Source organism: Danio rerio, chromosome 15 (genome assembly GCF_052040795.2).
Source record: "Danio rerio strain M-AB ecotype USA chromosome 15, GRCz13ab, whole genome shotgun sequence".
Taxonomy (NCBI): Eukaryota; Metazoa; Chordata; class Actinopteri; order Cypriniformes; family Danionidae; genus Danio; species Danio rerio.
In genome coordinates, this window is record NC_141035.1 from 26,342,608 (window position 1) to 26,365,923 (window position 23,316).

The window sequence follows — 23,316 nt, forward strand, 5'->3', positions numbered from 1 at the left end:
TAAATGATGCAATAAGCATTACGTTTAAGTAAATAACATTAATTAAATGTAACATTAAGCATCCCAATATAATAACAAAATATAAAAGAGGCAAACTATTAAAATAAAATACAGTCATATGCATGAGTAATGGAATTAATTGTACCATAATTTAGCTTTCTTTCTTACAAAATCTATGAGTAAATTTTATTTGTGCATATAATAAACCCTTTAATTTTTACTTTTTAAATAAGCTTTTACTCATACTTTTGTATTTATTTTTATAAGGAAAACTCTTTTGGGGGAAAAAAACATGCCTATATGTTTTGGCATGAAAAATAGGTTATTACGTGGAACATTAACTTGAGAGTATTCATGCTAAAATGATAGCCAACATAAAAAATTATAATAATTTCAATGAAATGTAAAAATATTAAATGTTAAATGTAATGTTCAATTAATGTTTAAATATTCATTGCACAAGGGTTCTTTACTTGTATTGATGCTTTCACGTAGAAATGTTATGACTGGAAATATTTAATTCATTAACAAAATAGAGAGCCTTTCTTGGTGGTTTTTGTTAGCCGCAGTTCTGCTTGTCGCCAGTAGATGGCCTGTGGTGCGCCGCGCAGCCGCCGTAAATAGTGTGAACTGACGGATCAGGTAAGAGCTGTTAATTTATCCTGTCTGCGACACAACAGCAGGTGAATGAATGACCGCAACCGAGGCTTTACTTGGTTATTTTACCCCCATTGTTGACCTCTACATCATGGAATTAAAGATGTAATGTGGAATATTCCACTCGGAATTCTCTGGCTTTGAGTTTTGACGCGTCGCAGACTCTTGTCTGACTTGCAGCAGGTAAATAAATATCATCTGTTGACAGTCACTGGCAGATAGTCTCTTTATACGAGCTGACAGAATTTACAGCTTTACTGTTGCTTTAATAGACTATAACTCTCTTTCATGGCCTGTGTTTGTTTTCCTGAATTAGCCTTCGTTTCGTTACTAACTGCTAATCTGATGAAGTCAGCATATTTAGTTCATTTAGTACATATATAGTTCATTTATCATCCATAAAATAATGGATATTTTCATTTAATTCGTGCATTTTAGACTGTATGTAGAATACAGTGCTCAGCATAATTGAGTTCAACCCATTTTGAAAATGAATATGTGCATCCATTTCTCAGTAAATATGAGCTATGTATTTTGGTGCATTTAAACAAAACAGATTTATTAAACAGATATATTTATTAAAATTATATTTTAGTCAACACATATATTTAGAAATTGAAAGGTAATACAATTAAATTCAAGCCAAATATTGCTAAATGAATTACACATTTACAACATGCAACATTTCTAACAATTTTTCTGTATTTTTTTTTTTTTTTTGCTTTTTTTTAAATTGTAAAAAAATGTTTACATTAAAAAAAATATTTAATACTTTTCTATAACATATCAATTTAGGTGTACTAGTTTTTGCACAGTTATCATAAGTTATTTTGTTCAAAAAGCTTCAGATGTGGCTTCAGTACTGACTAAACTAATGTATATGCACACATAATATTGTATAGCTTTCTATTAATAATATGAATTTAAAAGATAGATTTGTGAGGGGATATGCTGAACACTGTATATGTAGTATATATATATATATATATATATATATATATATATATATATATATATATATATATATATATATATATATATATATATATATATATTTCTATGCTATTCATACTATATATTCATTTTTATATAAATATATAAAGCATACACTGCATTCAAGTGTCAAATCAGATTGATCATAGATTTTTTGTTGTTATTATTTACACACACACTCCTTTTAATTCAAGCTTTCATGACTGTTTTGCTTACATTTTATTTCCTTAGACTTAACTTTTATTCTTCTATTCTATTCTACAAGTTTTGTATTCTGAGTGCTCTGAAGCAATGCAATATAATATACTTAAATTTAGTATATAGAATTTATGAATATGACAGCTTGATATATATAACACTAATGATATTAGCTTTTTTGTTAGCAAACTTTATTTTAATGATGCTCTTGATCTCTTTTTAACCTTCAGTCGAGTCCATGATTAGATCATTTTCTTCTTTGATGTTTGAACTGGAGCTATTAAATTAAAGTATTTAATGTAATTTTCAAAAGCTTTTCCAGCAGCAACAACAGCCAAAACAGAGAAATATAACCCAATTTAGAACAAATCTAGGTTAGTCGTTAGTCTGCTCCACCCTTTAAACACGCCAAACTGGTATCTAAATTCATTTATCTTTGTTGTTGTTAAATTACTTGATTAATTAAGCTTAAAAGCATGTATCTCGTGTTTGATGACCTCATCGGCCTGGCGTAAACATTAGCTCAGTCCTTTACCTCCCCAGAGTGATGTCTGTTCCTACCTGTAAACTGATGCTTACTTAGCAACCCTTACCTAGTGAATGTTTTCCTCTGCTGGGACGGAAGAGAAGCTTCACTTCACTTTCAAGGCTGAAGGCAGTTCCTGCTCTTACTCTCTTAAAGAGACAGTTCACCCAACACTGAAAATGATGTCCTCATTTATTTTGTTCATAACCTGTTTGACTAACTTTCTTATGTTGAACACAAAAGTAGATATACTGAACAAAGCTGGTAGAAGCCTGTATTGACTCCCATATTGTTTGTTTTTCCTACTATGAAAGTCAGTGGTTGGTTTCTCACATTCTTCAAAATGTCTTCTTTAGTAATTAACGGAATAATGAAAGGTTTGGAACCACTTCCGAGTTAGTAAATAGTGAGTAAATTTTCATTTTGGTGTAAAACTATCCATTTGAAAGTAAAATTGTTATTTTCAGAGCACTGTGTACACTTCTTTAATCAACATGTGTATCGCTGATATGAACATGTCAATCAAATGTAGTTGTTTTTGTTATCGCATTAGAGAATGCATCTTGATTATTATGTTTTCTTTCTTTGCAGCTTTGCATCTTTACTGTGAATTAAGGTCAGTTTTCAATATTCCATGCTGTTTGTGATGTAAAGTTACGTGTGAGGGTGTCTGCACATTTGTCTTCCCATTTTCTTGCTGACTTAATACCTGTGAAGATTCTTAAAAGTATGTCTATGTTGCTTCCCACAAAATTATGAGCATTCTAGTGCTAAATGAAATAAAAGATGGTATGAGGGGAACATGGTGGCGTAGTGGGTAACATGATTGCCTTACAGCAAGTAGGTCGCTGATTCGAGCCCCGGCTTGGTCAGTTGGCATTTCTGTGTGGAGTTTGCATGTTCTCCACGTGTTCGCGTGGGTTTCCTTCGGGTGCTCCGGTTTCTCCCACAGTCCTAAGACATGCACTATAGGTGAATTGAATAAGCTAAATTGGCCGTAGTGTATGTGTGTGAATTCAAGAGTGTATGGGTGTTTCCTGGTGTTGGGTTGCAGCTGGAAGGGCATCCGCTACATAAAACATATGCTAAATATGTTTGCGGTTCATTTCACTGTAGAGACTAAGGGACTAGACTATGCCGAAAAGAAAATGAATGAATATTGTTACAATCTCTCTTTAAAAATGGCCCGTCTTAAACAGAGAGAAAGCAACATAAAAAAAATGTATGAAAATATATTGCAAAAATATTTCTTTAATATGTTGTGGATCAGCTATACTGTATAGTGACTGCAAGGTACTCAGAAATGACTACTTGGTAGAGTATCTTAGTTTTTGTACAGTTACAGTAAGGTACCAAAATAAAACGTTGAACATGCAATTAAGCAGTAACTTGAAAAGAGAAGATAAAATATTAGATACATTTTTCACACAAAGAAATATTGAAATGTTCTTCTATGCAGTAACTTTTGATTTAATTATTGTGTCTAAATTTATCAAAATTTTACTATTAAAAACTGACATCAAACCTTTGAACAGTGGTGTAAATGTTACCTCTTTACATGTACGAGCAAATTTAGTTTTACCCTTCAATTTTCTACTTTGAATAATCGTTTCCATCATCAAAACCAACTCTCTCTAAAACTTGATGCAGTTACGGTTGAATGAGTGGTTGGAATGATCATGCACTTTTAGTTTGTAGCTTCAAGATGAGTACTAGTGCTGATATAGCACTAGCATACAACTCATCTTGGCATAAAACCACAAGTTTGAAGAACGTGCCACCCCCCAGCCAATTCAGTTTAATTTATTCTCTCTTTCTTTTATTGTCGTAATTTATTTTACCTAACACACCATGCTGCTGACCTCAACTTTCGGTACTGACCTGTTTATATGCTTAATTTGTAAAATGAATGCACATCGTGTATTGTTTATGCACATCATATTCCGTTTGTTGCACAATAAGAGGATTATAGTATGGTTTATTTTTATTCTTTGAATAAATTTTGTATGGTTATCTATCTATCTATCTATCTATCTATCTATCTATCTATCTATCTATCTATCTATCTATCTATCTATCTATCTATCTATCTATCTATCTATCTATCTATCTATCTATCTATCTATCTATCTATCTATCTATCTATCTATCTATCTATCTATCTATCTATCTATCTATCTATCTATCTATCTATCTATCTATCTATCTATCTATCTATCTATCTATCACTGTCTCTCTGTCTGTCTGTCTGTCTATCTATCTATATATCTATCTGTCTATCTATCTATCTGTCTGTCTGTCTGTCTGTCTGTCTGTCTGTCCGTCCATCCATCCGTCCGTCCGTTCGTCTATCTATTCATCCATCCATCCATCTATATATCTATAAATAAAACAAATAAGACTTTCTCCAGAAGAAAAAATATGATCAGACATACTGTGAAAATGTCCTTGCTCTGTTAAACATCATGTTTCATTTGGGAAATATTTAAAAAAGAAAAAGAAATTCATAGGGGGGCTAATAATTCTGACATCAACTGTATATATATATATATATGTGTAGTGTGGGCCATTTATATGGAGACACCTTAATAAACGTATTGAAAAAAAAAACAATGGTGTGGTAACTTTATTCTTTCATGAATTATTTAGTTAGGATTACCTAAATGATTTACATTTGCTAAATGCCAGAATAATGAGAGTTTTTTTGAGAATGTTTTATTAAATTCTAGAGAGTCAAAAGTTTACATACAATTCCTTGGTATTTTTTAACTGTATAACTTGGGTCAAATGTTTTGGGTTTGAGCTTTTTACAATAGTTTGAAGGAATTTTGGCCTGTTCCTCCTGACAGAACTGGTGGGACTGTGTTAAATTTGTTGTGTTGTCTTACTCGCACAAGCTTTTTCAACTCTGCCCACAAATTTTCTATAGGATTGAGTTCAGGGCTTTGTGATGGCCACTCCAAAACATATATCTGTTGTCCTTAAAGCACATTTTAACTGATTTGGCAGTATGGTTGGAGTCATGGTCTGTTTGGAAGACCCATTTGTGGCCAAGTTTTAATTTGCTGGCTGATGTCTTGAGATGTTGCTTCAGTATTTCTACATAATGGTCTTACTTCATGATGCCATCTTTGCTGTGAAGTGGACCAGTCCCTCCTGCAGCAAAACAGCCCCATAACATGATGCTGCCGCCCCCATACTTCACAGTTGGGTTGGTGTTCCAAGGGTTGTAAGCTTTTCCCTTTGTCCCACAAATGTAACACTGGTCATTATGGCCAAACTTAGTTCCTTCAGACCACAGGACATGTCTCCATGGCTTTTTTCCCCAGTGTAATTTAGCAAATTGTAATCTGTCTTTTTTTTGTTAATTCTGGCTTGTTGATTTTCCCATGTTGTCACAAAAGGAATCAGTGGGTTTGAGGTTTTCCTTAAATACTATTCTACAGTTGTGCCCCCAATTAACTCAAATGTTGTCAATTAGCCAATCAGAAACTTCCAAAACCTTGACAGATTAACCTGCTACTGCTTCTCCAATCAGGTAGGAAAATATTAAAGAAATGTGGATAATGTGTGGATGATTGTCAGGGCTCATTACTAAGCAACACAACAATCTGTTAACGAGGAAATAGAAGGTCCCAAAGCTTCCTGTTACACAGTCAAAAGTATTTACTTTTCCCTCACAAAAAAGTACATACTTTTAGGGCATAGTATAAGTATGCGAATTGGGGCGCAGCAACTGTTAGTGTATAATGCTCTCTTACATGCTGTGCGACTTAATGTGCACATTAATTACACAATAACACCATATGTATATTTTTCTGTCCAGGGTCTGAGTGTCAGACATGCTGTCAGGGGAGGAGATCTTATGCAGCACCCAGCAGGTGATCGCGGGGCTGGAGGCTCTTCGTGGAGAGAACCGCACACTTCTGGACAGCCTGCAGGAAACACTCCAGAGCCAGACGTCCAGTGAGAGCAGCCTGGAGCAGGAGAAGACCAGCATAATTCTAGAGTCTCTGGAGAGGATCGAGCTGGGCTTAGGAGAGGCGCAAGTGAGCAGTACACTCATCTTTATTCACATTAAAACAGTCCTTCTAAAATCAAGAAAAAATCTGGGAAACTAGTTGGGGGTTTTCATTACATGCCATGTGATGTTGTCACTATTATTATCATTCAGCCAAAGTCCACTTGAAGATTGTGTTTTGATTTCTTGATTTCTACACTTCTTGTTGCTTCACCTAACCATTTGTCACTGTTTCTGATTGCACAATTTAAAAAACTCTATACATCAGGCTTTTAGTGACCCATGTGATGTATGTTAAGAATAAGAAATAAAACAAGAGTACCGGCTCAAACTGGGCTAAAAGAACTTTTAAAAATAGCCATTTGTTACTGTTGTCATTTATGACCACAAATTTAGAACAATAATGTTTTCTCAAAAGTGTGACATACTACTTTAGAAAATGTACATAGATATAATCAAAGACTATATAATACACAAGACATGTCACTTGTATACTTTTTATTAGGGAAAAGTGTAACTGTCAATATGGCAAATGAAGCCCTGCCTACTAGTACAGGAGCCAATCAGCGATTACTATAGCATGAATAAAGCCCGCCTTCTAGTACAGGAGCCAATTAGCGACCACTATAGAATGACAATTCTACCGGGGAGGAATCAGACCAGACATGAGTTTCTGCAGATTTTGTGTGATATGAACATTTAGAAATGAAGCTAAATAGACAGTTGTTGTTCAATTTTATTGGTTATTTGTAATATGGAGATTAATCATAATCTTGGCTTTTTAGCTTTGGAGAATTTGATGTTTCCCTATTTAAACAGAATGCCTGAGCATACTGCCCGAAAGGCGTTTCAAGGTAGCAGCCGAGTGAAATTACTTGCCTTAAAGGGACTTTGTTATACAGTAATTTGTTGATCTAAAGCAGGGGTGTCCAAACTCGGTACTGTAGGGCACTACACTTTTCTCCCCATAGACCTCCATTCATACACAGGCGAATGCGTCAGACCAGAAACACAAGGTCGTGCGTCAAACTTTTCAGTTCACTGCGGTGCAAAGTTCAAGCTTGGTGAACTCTGACCTGAGAAATCGCATCCCACATGGCAAAATTTCTCTGGCCCAGCTCTGGCCCACACAATCAGGTTTTGCTTGGCCCACATGCCGCAGTGAATTACGGTACTTGACTGGACCAAATCTGGCTTCCAGACAAGGGCCAAACACGGACCATATCTGGGGCAAGTCTCAGCCAAGTTAATAACTCATAACTGGGCCTGAACCAGGCCAGATAGGTTGGTGTGTCACGATTGCAATGAAATTGATAAACCCATGGAGTGATGCACTTTAGGTACACTATGGGCACGCTTTTTCTCAAAGTGACCTGATTGGTAGAATTTTTTTTCTTTACTCAAAAATTATTTAAGTGTATTTTAAATGTGGGTCAAGACTGGCCAAACTCACATGGCCCAATTATCAAATTTTTAAATCTGGGCCAAATACTACGCTTTATATCTGGCCCAAATCTTGTGTGCCGCCTTAAAGACGGTGCCACCTCTGCCAAACCCGGGCCATGTTTGGCCCACATGCTGTATGCCAGTGCCGGATGAATGCCTGCTGTGCCAGCTTTATGCCAAATCTGGGCCAGAATTCTTTGCTACTAGGGATCACTTGACTGCGTGAGACCAAACAAGGATCAAAGCATGACCTCTCTGGACAGAAATTTTAAATATGGACCAATCGCTCGCTTTTTTAAATGTATAATCATGTTGTTTAATCTCGCCCCTTTTCGCAGTGCCGTATGATAGAATTTCGCATGCTCAAACTCGACTGTGACTGCAGAATTACTAGGCTTTCTTGAAACATCCTTGCAGGTGTGTTGAGGCAAGTTGGAGCTAAAATCTGCAGGACACCGGGCCTCCAGGACCGAGTTTGGAGACCCCTGATCTTAAGCATAGGTCTTAAATTCAATTCCTGGAGGGTTGCAGGTGTGCACAGTTTTGCTTTATGGTATGTTAGGGTATGTGTTCCCCTAATAAGTTCAGTGAGAGATGTTATTTACCCCATAGACTATAAAAAATATGGATGTAGTATCCGTGACGTCACCCATTGGTTTCTGACGAATGCAAAATAAGCTACAGGTAGGGGTGGTCAACCTTCGCCATTTTGTTCACGCATCATCACATCGACCAGGGGATACCAAACAAGGGCTCAATTGAAATTGCTCTATTATGGAGCGAGGACTAGCGGAATTTCGATATATTGCAGTTTCAGTTACTTCTGTATTTGCTTCACGAGGGAGAGCGGGAGGTTGCCGCTTGTTTACACCAAGTAAAAATAGCAGTATTTTCTTTTTAAATTATTCTACCTACACTAAGTTTGAATAGAAGTGTGAGGATTCAATCTAGGGTCATGTATACTTGCAAAATTAAAGGTTTGCAAACAAAAAAATAAAGTATTAAGCAAAAAATAAGAAAATAAATGCAAATCTCCAAAAATCTCAAAGTGAAAATTCATTTTTAACTAATAAAAATTAATTTTGCTAACAAAAATAAAGAACTGCAAAGGTAAAATTAAGTTTTGAAAAATAAAAATGAAATTTACTAACAAAAAAAGAACTGAAAATAAAAATCAAGCAGTGCGTTTATGGTAGGCCCGGACCTGCCTCCATTTAAGTGACATCATCACCTAGTATCACCGAGGTGCTCTTACAGCCCAGTAGGTCAGGGCGTAAACGACCAAGTTCTCTTGACCCTGCCCACTTGTGAAATCAGGGCCACAAAGTGAAACAGGCAGAAACGTGAAGTGCAAAGTGAAAAACTCATGTTTGACTAAAAAGCTAATCAAAGTGAGCATTGCAATTGACTGGATGGGTTTTGTAAAGGTAATGAGATAAAAAATCATTTGAAAAAAAAAAAAAAAAAAAAATATATATATATATATATATATATATATATATATATATATATATATATATAATAGGGATGTAACGGTATCAGAATTTCACGGTACGGTAATACCTCGGTATGAATGTCACGGTACGGTATTTATTGAATCATTTACAGGAAAAAAAAAACTTTTGAAAATACTCCAAAAAAGTGCCAAAAATGTCAATGACATACAAATTAGCCATCTATCTGTAAGCTTTGAAACAGGACCTTCAATTTTAATAACAAAAAATTATTAAACCATGTAAAAAAATAAAGTTTCAATTTAGTATTGTTGAAAACTCATCACATTCAACATTTAATCACTCACTTAGATAGAGATGGGTTTAAAGAAAAATTATCATATAATTATAATCTGGTAAAAGCTGGTATCTCTGGGTATTTACAATGTCCCCTGCAACAGAAAAAACCCCTCTCATTTGGGACTGAGGTTTCTGGGACAAGAGAGATATGACTTGGCCCATGTTGACAGCAGTGGGTAACGTTGTGCATTGTCTTTCCCCCACTTGAGAAGACAAACCATGAGTGAGATAGAGATCTCTTTGCGGTACAAGTCAATGTCTGCATCAATCTGAACAGTGCTGTGTTTCTGCAGTCCCCATGACTGTTATTAGTCGTATTCCCCAACTTGCAGGCACGTGCACACATAGGGCTCAACCTGTGCAGTGCACATGCCCTTTTTAGTCTTGGATAGAAAATGCCCTTCCAAAACGATCAAAAGTGCCCCCGCGACGCGACACAACCTCCGTCCAGTCCAGCCCTTCAGTAGGCGCGCGACAACACCTCTCTTGGTATGCGCGCTCAACCCCCCCCCCCTCGGCGCTTTACAATACGCGCGCCACAACACAGCTGATCAGAACGCGCGCGACAGCACCGCTATTCAGCACGCGCGCGGCGACAACACCCGCTTTAGGTTCGATCATTTCCATCTTTTTTTCATCTCCGCTACTAGCAGCACACTCCATTTCCGCATTACTGGATCTGTAGCGACAACAGACCGCAAAGGATTATGGCCACGCCGGGGCTGATGGGAAATGAAGTTTCAGCTACCTCCCGTTCGCTTCATTCGCCTGAGCAAATTTTCTCTGAAGATCTATAGTTTTACCGAGTCATGCGACTTCGGTAATATCGAAAAAATTTAATATTGCGGTATGACGGTATTTACAATACCGTTACATCCCTAATATATATATATATATATATATATATATATATATATGTGTGTGTGTGTGTGTGTGTTTTCTTTTTTTATTTTTATTTCTCAAAGCTTAATTTTTCCTCTGCAGTACTTTATTTTTGTTTGCAAAATGTATTTTTATTTTTGAAAAAAAATTGCTTTGCAATTTTTAGATATTTGCATTTATTTATTTACTGCTCAATATTTACTTTTTGTTTGAAAAAGTTTATTTTACTTTGCAAGGATATATGGTCCTAGATTGGCTTCATAGAAGTGTATTCTGATTACACTCTATGTAAAATAATATTTTGTGCCAAGTGCCAAAGTAGTGGCAGTAAGTAGTGACAAATATTTACAGCTCAGTATTACAGATACATTATGAAACAGTATGCAACAATACCATATTGAGTGTAAATGAGAATATTTATCAACTTAATGCTGCTACATTGTGACAATAAAGCCATCACTACATTTACTTTTAACTGTAACCATAAACAATTTTAATTAAATTCACATTAGGAAATTTTACTCATTATTATTACAAATTTATGGCATTGTGATCTGTCTTGTTCTGAGAAGAGTAACAAACACAAGCAACATTCCTGCAAGTTTTGAGAAAATCCACCACCAAATCTGTCAAATTAAGCCAATAAAATCAGAACCAGTTCCTGGAGGCAGTAATAAGAGCATGTCTGTCTGTGTCCTGCTCCTCCAGGTGATGATGGCACTGTCGGCACACCTGGGCTCTTTAGAGGCCGAGAAGCAGAAGCTGCGTGCTCAGGTGCGGAGGCTGTGCCAGGAGAACCAGTGGCTACGGGATGAACTGTCCCGAGCACAGCAGCAGCTGCAGGAGAGAGAGCAGGAGGTGGTGACTTTAGAGGAGCAGAACAGACACCTGCAGTTCATGAGCAGCATTCGCAAGTACGACCACGAAGAGACGTCTCTGGTAAGCATTCAGTTAAGTTCTACGGTGCTCTTTTGCTCTAAACAAGATTCGTGGTTTAGCAGTTGTGTGCTAAATCATGGAATTATAAAAAAAAAATGTATAAATAAAAAAAAATTATAAAAGAATTTTTTTGTAGTGTCATTTTAGTTACATCCCATATTCTGCATTGAATAAATGACATTAAATTGGGAGGGGGTGTTTAATGTCTTAAAAATAACACAACACCATTGAGGCAGTTTTCCTCAAATGTCTTGTTTTGACCGATTCCATCATGAAAATTGAAATATGTTTTGGTTTATATTGCACATCAGATTACTTGTTTATGTAGTTATAATGCAGTTTTTGTTAAATACGAATTTTTTTTAAAAAGAATTAATAAAATTTACTGGCCAACTGCCAAGTAAAACTTTCTCATATAATTTCACCATCACTAATTTTTATCCATGTCTTACTGTTCTTACAGGAGGATAAAGATTCTACTTCAGGAAAGGAGTCCCTTGATGATCTCTTTCCTACAGAAGAAGAGGAGCAGACTCACAGTATGACCCTCCTCACACTTCTGTTGCTTTACCACTTTTTAATCTGCTTTTTAACACAGTTATTTTCACAGTTTACTACGTCAGTTGTTAGATTAGACCAGGGAAGCCCAAACTTTTTCTTATGAAGGGCCGAAAACCAAACTAGATTGAGGCTAGTGGGCCGAAGGTAAATATAGCTGCCATAGGTACTTCTCATTTAATTAAGAATATTTAAAAATAACTAGTAAACCTTGCTTTGTATTAACTAATACAGTATACATTTTTTTTACATTTTTATAATGAACTTATTACAGTAAAAACAATCTCATTTATTACAGAAAGCAGATACCCTAATCAAGCTGCAACTGATTGTGTCCTCTATTTGTCAAGTGACAGTATTTACGTTTTTACAAAGTATTTATTTACATATTTACAAGTAACATTTAAATGAAACATTTAATTTCAGTTGGCTTTTTTGTAGCTCAGCAATAAAACAAACAAACAGATTATGTTAAACTAGAAATGACAATCTCTATAAAAGTCATTCGCCCCAACCCTGCCCATCATTCGTACACCTTTTTCAAATGGGATGGTGGGCCAAATCAGAGGTTACAACGAGCCAACTTCGGCCCGTTGGTCCTAGTTTGGGCATCTCTGGATTAGACGCTGGGTTAAGGGTGGTGTTATGTTTCAACCACACTTTTACGACACGCACAACTAGCATTATAAATCTTAAAAGATTGTTTTATAGCCATTTATATTGGGAAAAGAGTATTGGACAGGAAAGTGAGACATGTATCTGACCTCGCGATGACCACAGCTCAGTTATCAGCTCTTGTATTTGCAGTGTCTCAGCCACACAGTAGTGCTGCCGCTGCTGCCCAGCAGGGAGGATATGAGATCCCTGCACGACTGCGAACGCTCCACAACCTGGTGATCCAGTACGCCTCCCAGGGCCGATATGAGGTGGCCGTGCCGCTCTGCAAACAAGCTTTAGAGGACCTGGAGAAATCCTCAGGCCACAGCCATCCGGATGTTGCCACCATGCTCAATATCCTGGCTTTAGTGTACAGGTCAGCTCTGCTCTGTTAAACTGTAAATTTTCATTAACATTGTTTTAAGAACAAGGGAGATGATAATTAAATTTAAAATGAATCTCCACAGATATTAGAACATGTCTTATACAGGTTTAAATTTTACATAGATTTTACTGAACCACTAAGAGACTGTTTAGAGCAGGTTTTAAAATTAATTCAGAATGTTAGAGATGCCCGGAAGAAAAGGGTGATTATTTCATGTATTATGACAATGCCCAGATGTTTAATATTTTCTGAGAGAAACTCAGTGACCCCTTTCCCTTAATCACATTAACAAAACTACATCACAGTAGATACGGAGTGATTTTCCAAAACTGGAAATCTTCCAGAAAACCTTAGATAATTGATGTTTTTTTCTACTAATTTACATTTGTTATTTAATATGCGTATACATTTATATATATATATTTATATATTATTTATATATAATAATTTTTTTAGGGGGGTTTAATCTTTAATGGATAGAGTAGTGCAGTGACAGGAAATAGTTAGGATCAGAGGGAGGGGAAGGGTCGGCAAAGGACCTTGAGCTGGGAATCGAACTCATGTCGCCCTGAACACCATGGTGCTATATGTCAGTGCACTTAACCACTAGGCTATTGGTGCCGACATGCATATACATTTATATGACATTATTTGCGTTTTACCATTTTGTTTATATTTTTTGAAAATTTAACAAAAGGTTCCAAATATAAAAATTAAATATATTAAGTGACAAACTATTATGAGAATGTGTTAGCATTGAGTCAGTTATGTTTTAAGTCAGCATAAACAGGAGAATATAGGATGTGCATCAGCATTTTTTATCCATCCATTAGGACCTAAAGTGTCAGCAGACTAATAAACCTTAGAAAACGTTGTGCTTCACAGAGATCAGAACAAATACAAAGAAGCTGCCAGTCTCCTAAATGATGCATTGGCCATCCGTGAGAAGACCCTGGGCATGGACCATCCAGCAGTATGTACTATGTGCGACTGTTATGGTTTGCTTAACACGTTGAGTTGTTTTTTGTTATAAAGTCGCATATCCAGTCTATGCAAATCCCTTTCCTTGAGTGTGTTTGTGTTTGTGTTTGTGTTTGTAGGTGGCAGCTACTCTAAATAACCTGGCTGTATTATATGGAAAAAGGGGGAAGTACAAAGAGGCAGAGCCATTGTGTAAAAGAGCTCTGGAGATCAGAGAAAAGGTAATGACACAGAAGAGGAATTATACTGTAGCATTTGATAGTTTGGTGTCAGAGCATATATATTTTTGAAAATAAATAAATAAGCAAGGCAAGTTAGATTTGTTTATATAACACATTACATACACAATGGTAATTCAAAGGGCTTTACATAAACAGGAATAAAAGAAACAAGTATAAGAAATAAAACCAACAAAGAATACAAATGATTAAAGAATTAATTAAAAAAGACTATTTACATTGCTACAAAATGTTATGATTCAAATAAATGCTTATTTTCAATGAAGAATACTGAAAAAATAATGTGCTATAACTAATAACTGAATAAAAATAACTTGAATACTCAAATTGAAATAAATACAAGTAAATTGTAATAAAATTTCAAGATAGGGTTGGAATATTTAATCAATTTCAATAAAAAAGGTCAGGAGAGTTTTTTTTTCAATATCAAAAATCTTAGTAATTTATTGAATACAAAAGAAAACCCATACATACACCCATACATGCATCCTCTTTTTTTACGAATTCTCTGCACAACCTTAAAAAACATAAGACTTCTCAACTGCACATATTCTGTGTTCAGTTTCAACTAGTGGTGGGCCGTTATCGGCGTTAGCGCGCTGCGTTAACGCAAGACTTATTGCACGATAAAATAAATATCGCCGTTAATCTATTCTCAAAGTAAAGTTAGGAGCTGACTTTCACCTTGATATTTACACCTTGATGATGACTTTCACCTTGTATCAAATCAGCAGAATGCCTGACTTTAACTACAGTTATGCCCCGTGACAAAATGGGGTATCAGATGCAAATAAGAAGTAAGGACTGGTGAGAGAGTTTTGGAATTTAATAGCGCACACCAAAAAGAAAGAAAAAAACTTCTGCTTTTCGCGATGTGTGTTTGTGTGTGCGGTCCTTTATTGCCCGCGTGTGTGTGGATCTTGTCGGAAAATATGGCGAAAAGTTGTACATAACGGTGTTTACTAATTGCGGTGTTTATACTGCCACTGATATATGCATACTCCACATGTCTTAATTCCATTTCTGTTTAGTTCAGTTATGACTTTAGTCATATTAAAGTAATCAAAAATCGCTGTTTGGAGCTTATGTAGGCCTACAGTTTAAAAATTCATGTTTAACTGAATAAACAATTAGTAAACACAAGTACATTGAACAAATTATTGAACATAATTTATTTTCATCACCAATTACCATAGTAGAACAGTTTCTCTAGCAGTTTGTGATGCATTTCGGAAACAGGAGATGAGCCCCTGGTCTAATGCGCCACCTGGCTTGAGAAACCCGTTCTCAAAGACTTATTATTTGGGTAGCACACATATTCTGAATGCCTTCGGAAGAATTCAAATGAGCCATTTTAATCTAGATTAATCTAGATTATTTCCAAGATTAATCTTGATAAAAAAAAATGTCCAGTTAGTTTTAGACAATCAGGTCTTTGTATTTCTATTAGCTTCACCTACTTCTGCAAAAATGCTTCATTTAATTTCCAAGGCACATCACAGTTAATATATCACCTTTAAGCAATACAAATACAATTGTTTAATGCAGAGAAAAAGAGACAAAAATAACAAAAAATATATTCCTTTTTCACAACAATATTCATATTTTAATCAAATTAAATAAAGTCTTGGTGGCAATTAAAAATGATTTAAAACGCAAACACATTTTTTTACAAAGAACAAACTTTTGAAAGTGTAAATTATATTGCAAAAAAAAACGTGTCTTCACTTCCCCATTTTAAATTTACTATCTTGTTTACATAGCGTCACCTCAGAATTATAAGGTTCTATCTGAAATTTTTGTCAAAATTAAGTTATTGACATAGTTTTATTAATTGACAATTTATTTACATTATGGGATGTTTTTTATAAGTTGTTTACATTTTAAGACTTTTTATTTAAAAAACAAATGTTACACATATACTGTTTGCTATGGAATGCAAAAACTTTGTAGCTCAATATCTCAAAATCCTTCAGAACGTAGATGGAACCTTATAATTCCAAGGTGACGATATTTTAAAAAAATCTGAATAAGATGGAAAAGATATTCTGATCGGAACCTTTGAATGCTGTTTCATACAAACAGGGGTCTTGAAGACAAAATGGTCGAGAAGCACTGATCAAATCTAAATCTGTAGTCTATGTTTGTATGTCTATAGGTTCTTGGGACGGATCATCCCGATGTAGCGAAGCAGCTAAATAACTTGGCCCTGCTGTGCCAGAACCAGGGCAAATACCAGGAGGTGGAGCAGTACTATGAACGAGCGCTGCACATTTACCAGAGCCAGCTCGGACCTGATGATGCCAATGTGGCCAAGACCAAGAACAACCTGGTAAGAGATGCTTGCCTGAAGGCACAGGATGTCAACATAATGTCATATTGACGTTGTACCCCAGCATACCCCAACATTGTGGGGACTTTGGATTTTGTTTGGTAATGAAAATTGGGTTGACATCAGAACCCAGCGTCAGGCCGACATCAATGTCCAATGTCCAACCTAAAAATCACCCTAAAATCAACCAAATATCAAAGTCTAATCATGTTACACCATGTCGTTGTGTGGACGTCACCACTATGACTTACATATGCATTCACTTAACATATGACTTACTATACAATCAGACGTTTGAGTTTTGTCACTTTCCAACACAACCTAAAATCAACCAAATATCAATGTAATTCGATGTCGTTATTGGAAGTCAAAATAACATTGTACTTAGACGCTGGCTAGACATTTAATTTTGGTCACCTGACGTCACAACAAAAATCTAATCTAATATTAACGTCTTATGATGTTGTGTGCCTGCTTGGTTGTGTTGAAGTAATGCTAGCATAAGTGTGTAATGTGTGATATATACTGGTGTATGTGCTCTCTAGGCCTCCTGCTACCTCAAGCAGGGAAAATACAGACAAGCTGAGGCTCTTTATAAAGAGATTCTGACTCGAGCTCATGAGAAGGAGTTTGGCTCAGTGGAGGGTAAAATCACTTGTACATTTACACTCTATGCACAAAGTTTTGAACTATTCAACTTATATACCAAATGGTAATGTTTTTGTGTCTATAAAGGAGATGGACGGCCTGTCTGGATACATACCGAAGAGGGAAGCTCTAGACCGGTATGTTTCCAATCCAGATACACAGTGTCAAACCAACCAAACTTTAGAACGTTGTATGTTTTGTGGAATTAATTTGATAGAGAAAGAAGCTACATTTTCAGACTTTTTTCTGTAAAAAGTAAACATTTATTTTGTTAAAATACAATTACAACTACACCTGACAAAAGGACAGAGGCAACACAGTGGCTCAGTGGTTAGCACTCACAGCCTCACAGCAAGAAGGTTGCTGGTTCAAGTCCCAGCTGGTCCAGTTGGCATTTCTGTGTGGAGTTTGCATATTCTCCCTGTGTTGGCGTGGGTTTCCTCTGGGTGATCCAGTGTCCCCCACATTCCAAAGACATGCGATACAGGTGAATTGAATACACTAAATTGTCTGTAGCATTTACCTTCGGACTGAGCCGAAGGAAAATGAATGAAAACTATTGAAGCTTTAACATATATGGCAACGCAGGCAAGAACATCCACATAAACAGATGTTTTATAAAGTTTATTGGTGTTCTTTTACTCAAGAAAAATCACAGAAAAAGCTGAGTGAAAAGACATGATGCATCAGCAGTTTACATGTGTTTGTTGCCTCATTACAAACATAATCAGAAAATTCAACACTATACACGTTAAACTAACAAAAGAATCATGTAAACAGATCTTATGCCACTTCATGATGGTGCTAAATACATTTTTAATCCATAAATTCTTTTTTTGCTATTAATTTTACCAGAAAAGCAACTGCTGTTGTGTAAAATGTTATACATACAGTTGAAACCAGAAGTTTAAATACATTGTATAAAAAGGCACATAACCATTTAAAGTCAGATATTAATGTGACTTAACTTTTTTTTCTTTTAGGTAGGTTAGGATTATCAAATTTGTTTATGTTATGCTTAATAGAAGAATAATGAGAGAGAGATTTTTTGAGAAATTGTTATTACTTTTCTTGAAAGTCAAGTTTACATACAATAAGATTATTATGCCTCTGAAAAAGCTCAGATGATGGTGTCAAGGTTTTGGAAGTTTCTGATTGGCTAATTGACAACATTTGAGTTAATTGGAGGCACAACTGTAGAATATTATTTAAGGAAACCTCAAAATCACTGCTTCCTTGTGTGACAACATAGGAAAATCAACAAGCCAGAATTAACAAAAAAGCCAGATTACTATTGGCTAAATTACAATGGAAAAAGAATCATTTTTGGAGACATGTCCTGTGGTCTGATGGAACCAAGATTTAAATAATGACCAGTGCTACATTTGGAGGACACAGAGGAAAGCTTACAAGCCTAGGAACACCATCCCAACTGTGAAGTATGGGGGCGGCAGCATCATGTTGTGGGGCAGGAGGGACTGGTCCACTTTACTGCATAGATGGCATCATGAAGAAAGAACATTATGTAAAAAAATTCTGAAGCAACATCTCAAGACATCAGCCAGCAAATTAAAACTCGGCTATAAATGGGTCTTCCAAACGGACCATGACCCCAACCATACTGCCAAATCAGTTAAAATGTGCTTTAAGGACAACAGAGTGAATTATTTGAAGTGACCATAACAAAGCCCTAAACTCAATTCTACAGACAATTTGTTGGCAGAGTTGAAAAGGCTTTTGCGAGCAAGACAGCCTTCAAATCTGACTCAGTTATACCAATTCTGTCAGGAGGAATAGGCCTATATTCCTTTAAACTATTGTGAAAAGTTTGTGGAAGGATACCCAAAACATTTGACCAAAGTCATGTAGTTTATAAGCAAAGCAAAAAAATAAAAAATAAAAATACCAAGGAAATGTATGTAAACTTTTGACTGTTTAGAAATTAATAAAAGAAATGATCTCATTATTCTGTCATTTAGCAAATGTAAATCATTAAGGTAATCCTAATGGACCTGAAATAGAAAACCTTAGTATGATTTACCATCCGACATTTTTTTAAAAATGCTTATGTTCCTTTTTTTAGAGTGTATGTAAACTTCTGGTAAACTTCCTGTGTATGCACTGTAGGACGGTCTGGGAAACCTGAAGCGCAGCGGATCATTTACTAAACTTCGAGAGTCCATACGACGAAGCAGCGAAAAACTAGTTCGGAAGCTAAAAGGAGTCGGAACACAAGAAACAACCCCTCGAGCTGTTGGGTAATCCCACTCCACTTATTATTCAGCTGTTTTCCTGCAGAAATGAACGCAATGTTTAATTGTGCTCCTTTATCTTTTAATAGGATGAAAAGAGCCAATTCTCTCAATGTGCTTAATGTGGGTGTCAAAGACAATCAAGAGGCTGCTATGGCAAGTGTTTGCTTTCAATTGTATTATTTTTTACTTATTCTGTAAACATTAAATCCCTCCCACATGAAACAAATACTATAGTAATTTATGGTAAATAAACTATAGATGTTTTAGAGCCATATTACACTTAAAGTGTGTATATATTAGAGCATTCACAACACTTTGTTAGTAAATAATACAACATACGTTATTAATAAATATAGTGAATTGATAAAACTAATAAATACTGTAGTGTACTTTAGTTTGTAATACACCCCATAGTTATAGTTGCATTGGGTAATTAGATATTACAATAGCATATTTGTTGTATCACTTTAGCAATAAGAAAAATACCACAACAGATTAATTCAAGTACTTTACTATAGTATATTGCGAAAACGCTATTGAGTTTACTATAAATTATTATTACTATAAATCGGTCTGGTCAGTACCTGGATGGGAGACGACATGGGAAAGCTAGATTGCTGCCTGAAGTGGTGTTAAGTGTGACCAGCAGGTGGCGCTCAACCTGCAGTCTGTGTGGGTCCTAATGCCCCAGTATATTAATGGGGATTCTATTTGAGGAGAATCCCCTGAAAAATGCGTAAAGCACTTTGCAGTACTGTTGCAAGCGCAACTGGCACTCTAGGCAATTGACAATTGTGCCGCCCTCAGGGTGTCATGGATAAAAATGAAGAGGCTGCCCTTTGCAAGATGCCGCCCGGACCAATCCTAAATCTTGGTTTGTCCAGAAAAGCTTTGAGTGCCTAGTAAAGCGCCAGAAAAGCACTTTGTGTCCAGAAAAATGCTCTATAAAAATGTAAGGAATTATTATTATTATTATTATTATTATAGTATTTTTTTATGTGGGTCATTCGCTTTCTTCTTTAAAATCATTGTGAAAAATTGTTATTTGATGTATAACAATCATTTCAAAGTTTTAGATAGTTGTTTTTTAGAAGGCTTTATTGAATACAACAGCATTCATTTGAATCAGAAATATTATTATTAATTCATGTATTTTCACCCCTGAATCTCTTTCTAACGAAAAGAAAATGACATTTTAACACTAAAATAAAAATGAATGGAAATGTGATATTTCATCTTTTTTCAGATGCCCAAGAGGCTGACAGACGCTCGGGGTCTGAGTTCCAGCACACAGAGTTTGGCTCGTCGAGCGTCTCTGACCGGAGACAGTTAACCTTCAGCCACATCAGCTTCAGGATCTACCACATCTCACTGGTCTGTAATGACTGCAGATCATATTTGATAATGATATGAGAAATAGTGTGTGTGATCGATTCAGAACTCCCTGAAACACACATTTAATTGCAGTCCGTCAAAGCACACTTCGACATATTTCAAAAAAAGAAAAGATTTTTTACGTGGTTAAAACATTTGAAATAAATTTGGTCTACTTATTTTTTTTAAACCAGTTGCAATATAAAGTGTGACAAAATGATAACCTTTTACATTCCAGATCTATCAGACTACTTAATATGACTTAATATTTATCATTTTTGTAAAAGAGCAGGCAGGATGTATGTTTGGTCAAGGTGTGGTCACATTTATTCTTGCTTGACGAATGCTGCGATTCAGTTCGCATACTATCCATCCTAAATAGTATTTGAAAATAGAATTAGAATGTACCAAAGCGTAGTACGTTGAAAAGAGTATGGCAAAGTTCCCGGGTTTTAAAAGCGTCCATACTATGATCGCTGATATTTCCCACAGCATATTGCATGTTGGATGTGAATTTGTGACTTCTGTGAGTAATGATAATGGATGCGACCACATCTTGACAGTTGACATCTTACTTTGAGTGTTAAAGCAGGATGTGAAATACATCTCTCATGCCATCTTGAATTTCAATATCAGATTCAGTTGCACTTAAATCTCCAAATTGCTTCTAGATGCACCTTAATCCAATCATTTCCCAATGCTAACATGAAGTTACATAACAAGATAAATTCAGTTTGTTTCTTCTTGAGCTCATCAAACGTTTGCCTATAAAATAAGGGATTTTTTATTTATTTCAAACAGATATTGTGTATATATTGTGTTTTAGTACTGAATAGGGTGGATTTTATATATAAGCAGAATTACGGAGTACAAGAACAATGTACAGTATGTTACTCCAGGTAATGGAAGTAGTTGTTAAGAGGTGTTTTTGCACCTAGAAATCAATGGGCTGCTACATCATCTTAACAGTTGTACATTTACATATGGTTGTTACATAATTATGTGCTTTCAGACTGTATTTATATACTAATTGTTGCTGATGAACCAAATAAAATTCTTCTACCTCTCTTAAAATCTAAAAGTCTGAATAATGCTTTCAGATGTGACAGCTACTGTAATATGTGCAGAATTCAATTCAAATTCAGCACTCAAATTTGAACATGCGCACTTTTATAAATGATGAATTCTCGCCATTTTATGATTCTCGCCATTTATTGATCTATGCAAACATTCAGATTTATAAAAATGTATTTGCATCAGGTTCTGAGCAAAATCACTGATCACAACATCTGAAGGAGAGCTTTTTTTTTTGTTGTTATTGAATTTGACAACATGTGCAGCAGACTGCTGTCAAAGCTCCGCCTTTTTGATGCCCCTAATTAATATTACCATATAAAAGAACACACCAATATCTGGATTTGTATGCTTGAGAATAACAAGCACAAAGAAAATATATTTAAAATTGAGGTCCTGCTTTCGTATCATAAAAACATAAATAATTGCACATTTATGGTCATTTGTCTTCAAAAATAATAATTGTCACGCGTCTAAAAACATTTATGATTTGGCATTTCTTTATATTTACAGTTTACTACTACTGCTCAAATGTACAAAAATGTATTTTCTGCAAATATAACTGATGTAAATGACTAAAAGTTTAGGGCTGATGGCAGCAGATGTTTATTTATTTCCGATATATTTTAATTATTTATTTAGTGTGGATTTTAAGCATTAGTAAATCAACATGATTCACAAATCACAATAATAATAAAATACAATAGTGAATGGCAGCATGGTGGTGCAGTGGTTAGCACCATAGCCTCATAGTAAGGTCACTGGTTTGAGCCCTGACTGGGCCAGTTTGCCTTTCGGTGTGGAGTTTGCATGTTTTCCCCGTGTTCATGTGGGTTTCCTCCGGGTGCTCCGGGTTCCCCTTCAGTCCAAAGGCATGCGCTATAAGTGAATTGGATGAACTAAATTGTGTGTGCGTGTGTGTGTGAATGCAAGAGTGTATGGTTGTTTCCCAGTATTGGGTTGCAGCTGGAAGGCCATCCGTGTGATAAAACGGTTTATTCTGCTGTGGCAACCTCTGATAAATCAGGAACTAAGCCGAAGGAAAATCAATGAATAATAATGAATATAATAATAAATAAAATAAATTCCAACAACTTTCCCAGAGATTGGTTGCGGCTGAAAGGGCATCCACTGCGTAAAAACATGCTGGATAAGTTGACGGTTTATTCCGCTATGTCGACCCCAGATTACCAAAGGGACTAAGCCGACAAGAAAATGAATAAATTAATTAATTTCCAACAGCAGAATAAACTGTGCAGTATACAGAATGTGTAAAGCATTCTCTAGATCAGTTTAATCTCACAAAATGTCCCGTTAATAAAAAAGATCTGACCGCACAATCTCTCACACTGTGTCTT

The 23,316-nt window shown here is 35.6% G+C and overlaps 1 protein-coding gene across 6 annotated transcripts; it reads left to right on the plus strand.

Annotated features, from left to right (window-relative positions):
* The first annotated feature begins 583 nt into the window (after positions 1-583).
* Positions 584-21,958, plus strand: klc3 (kinesin light chain 3). 6 transcript variants are annotated; one of them, XR_015508753.1, is made up of 14 exons: positions 584-642; positions 2,966-2,990; positions 6,201-6,423; positions 11,225-11,455; positions 11,919-11,994; positions 12,821-13,046; positions 13,941-14,039; positions 14,156-14,257; positions 16,434-16,607; positions 17,153-17,252; positions 17,343-17,392; positions 19,383-19,513; positions 19,597-19,663; positions 20,757-21,958. XR_015508753.1 is itself a non-coding variant. In XM_087283209.1 (14 exons), the coding sequence occupies exons 3-14, from the start codon at positions 6,217-6,219 to the stop codon at positions 20,841-20,843; spliced, it is 1,539 nt and encodes a 512-aa protein (XP_087139335.1). In that variant the 5' UTR covers positions 584-642; positions 2,966-2,990; positions 6,201-6,216; the 3' UTR covers positions 20,844-21,958. The 6 variants fall into 6 exon arrangements, 3 of the variants coding, with proteins under 3 accessions (XP_087139335.1, NP_001070646.1, XP_087139334.1); XM_087283209.1 differs by having other exon boundaries at positions 13,941-14,028; NM_001077178.2 differs by having other exon boundaries at positions 619-840; positions 13,941-14,028; positions 20,757-21,012.
* Positions 21,959-23,316: the final 1,358 nt, after the last annotated feature.

What these genes read in the sequence shown, in the direction of transcription:
- klc3 (XM_087283209.1), top strand. Translation starts at nt 6,217, where the DNA reads ATGCTGTCAGGGGAGGAGATCTTATGCAGCACCCAGCAGGTGATCGCG. An exon ending in AGAAGAGGAGCAGACTCACA is followed by an intron (nt 11,995 to 12,820) that starts GTATGACCCTCC and finishes TTGTATTTGCAG; the next exon opens with TGTCTCAGCCACACAGTAGT. An exon ending in GGAGTTTGGCTCAGTGGAGG is followed by an intron (nt 17,253 to 17,342) that starts GTAAAATCACTT and finishes GTGTCTATAAAG; the next exon opens with GAGATGGACGGCCTGTCTGG.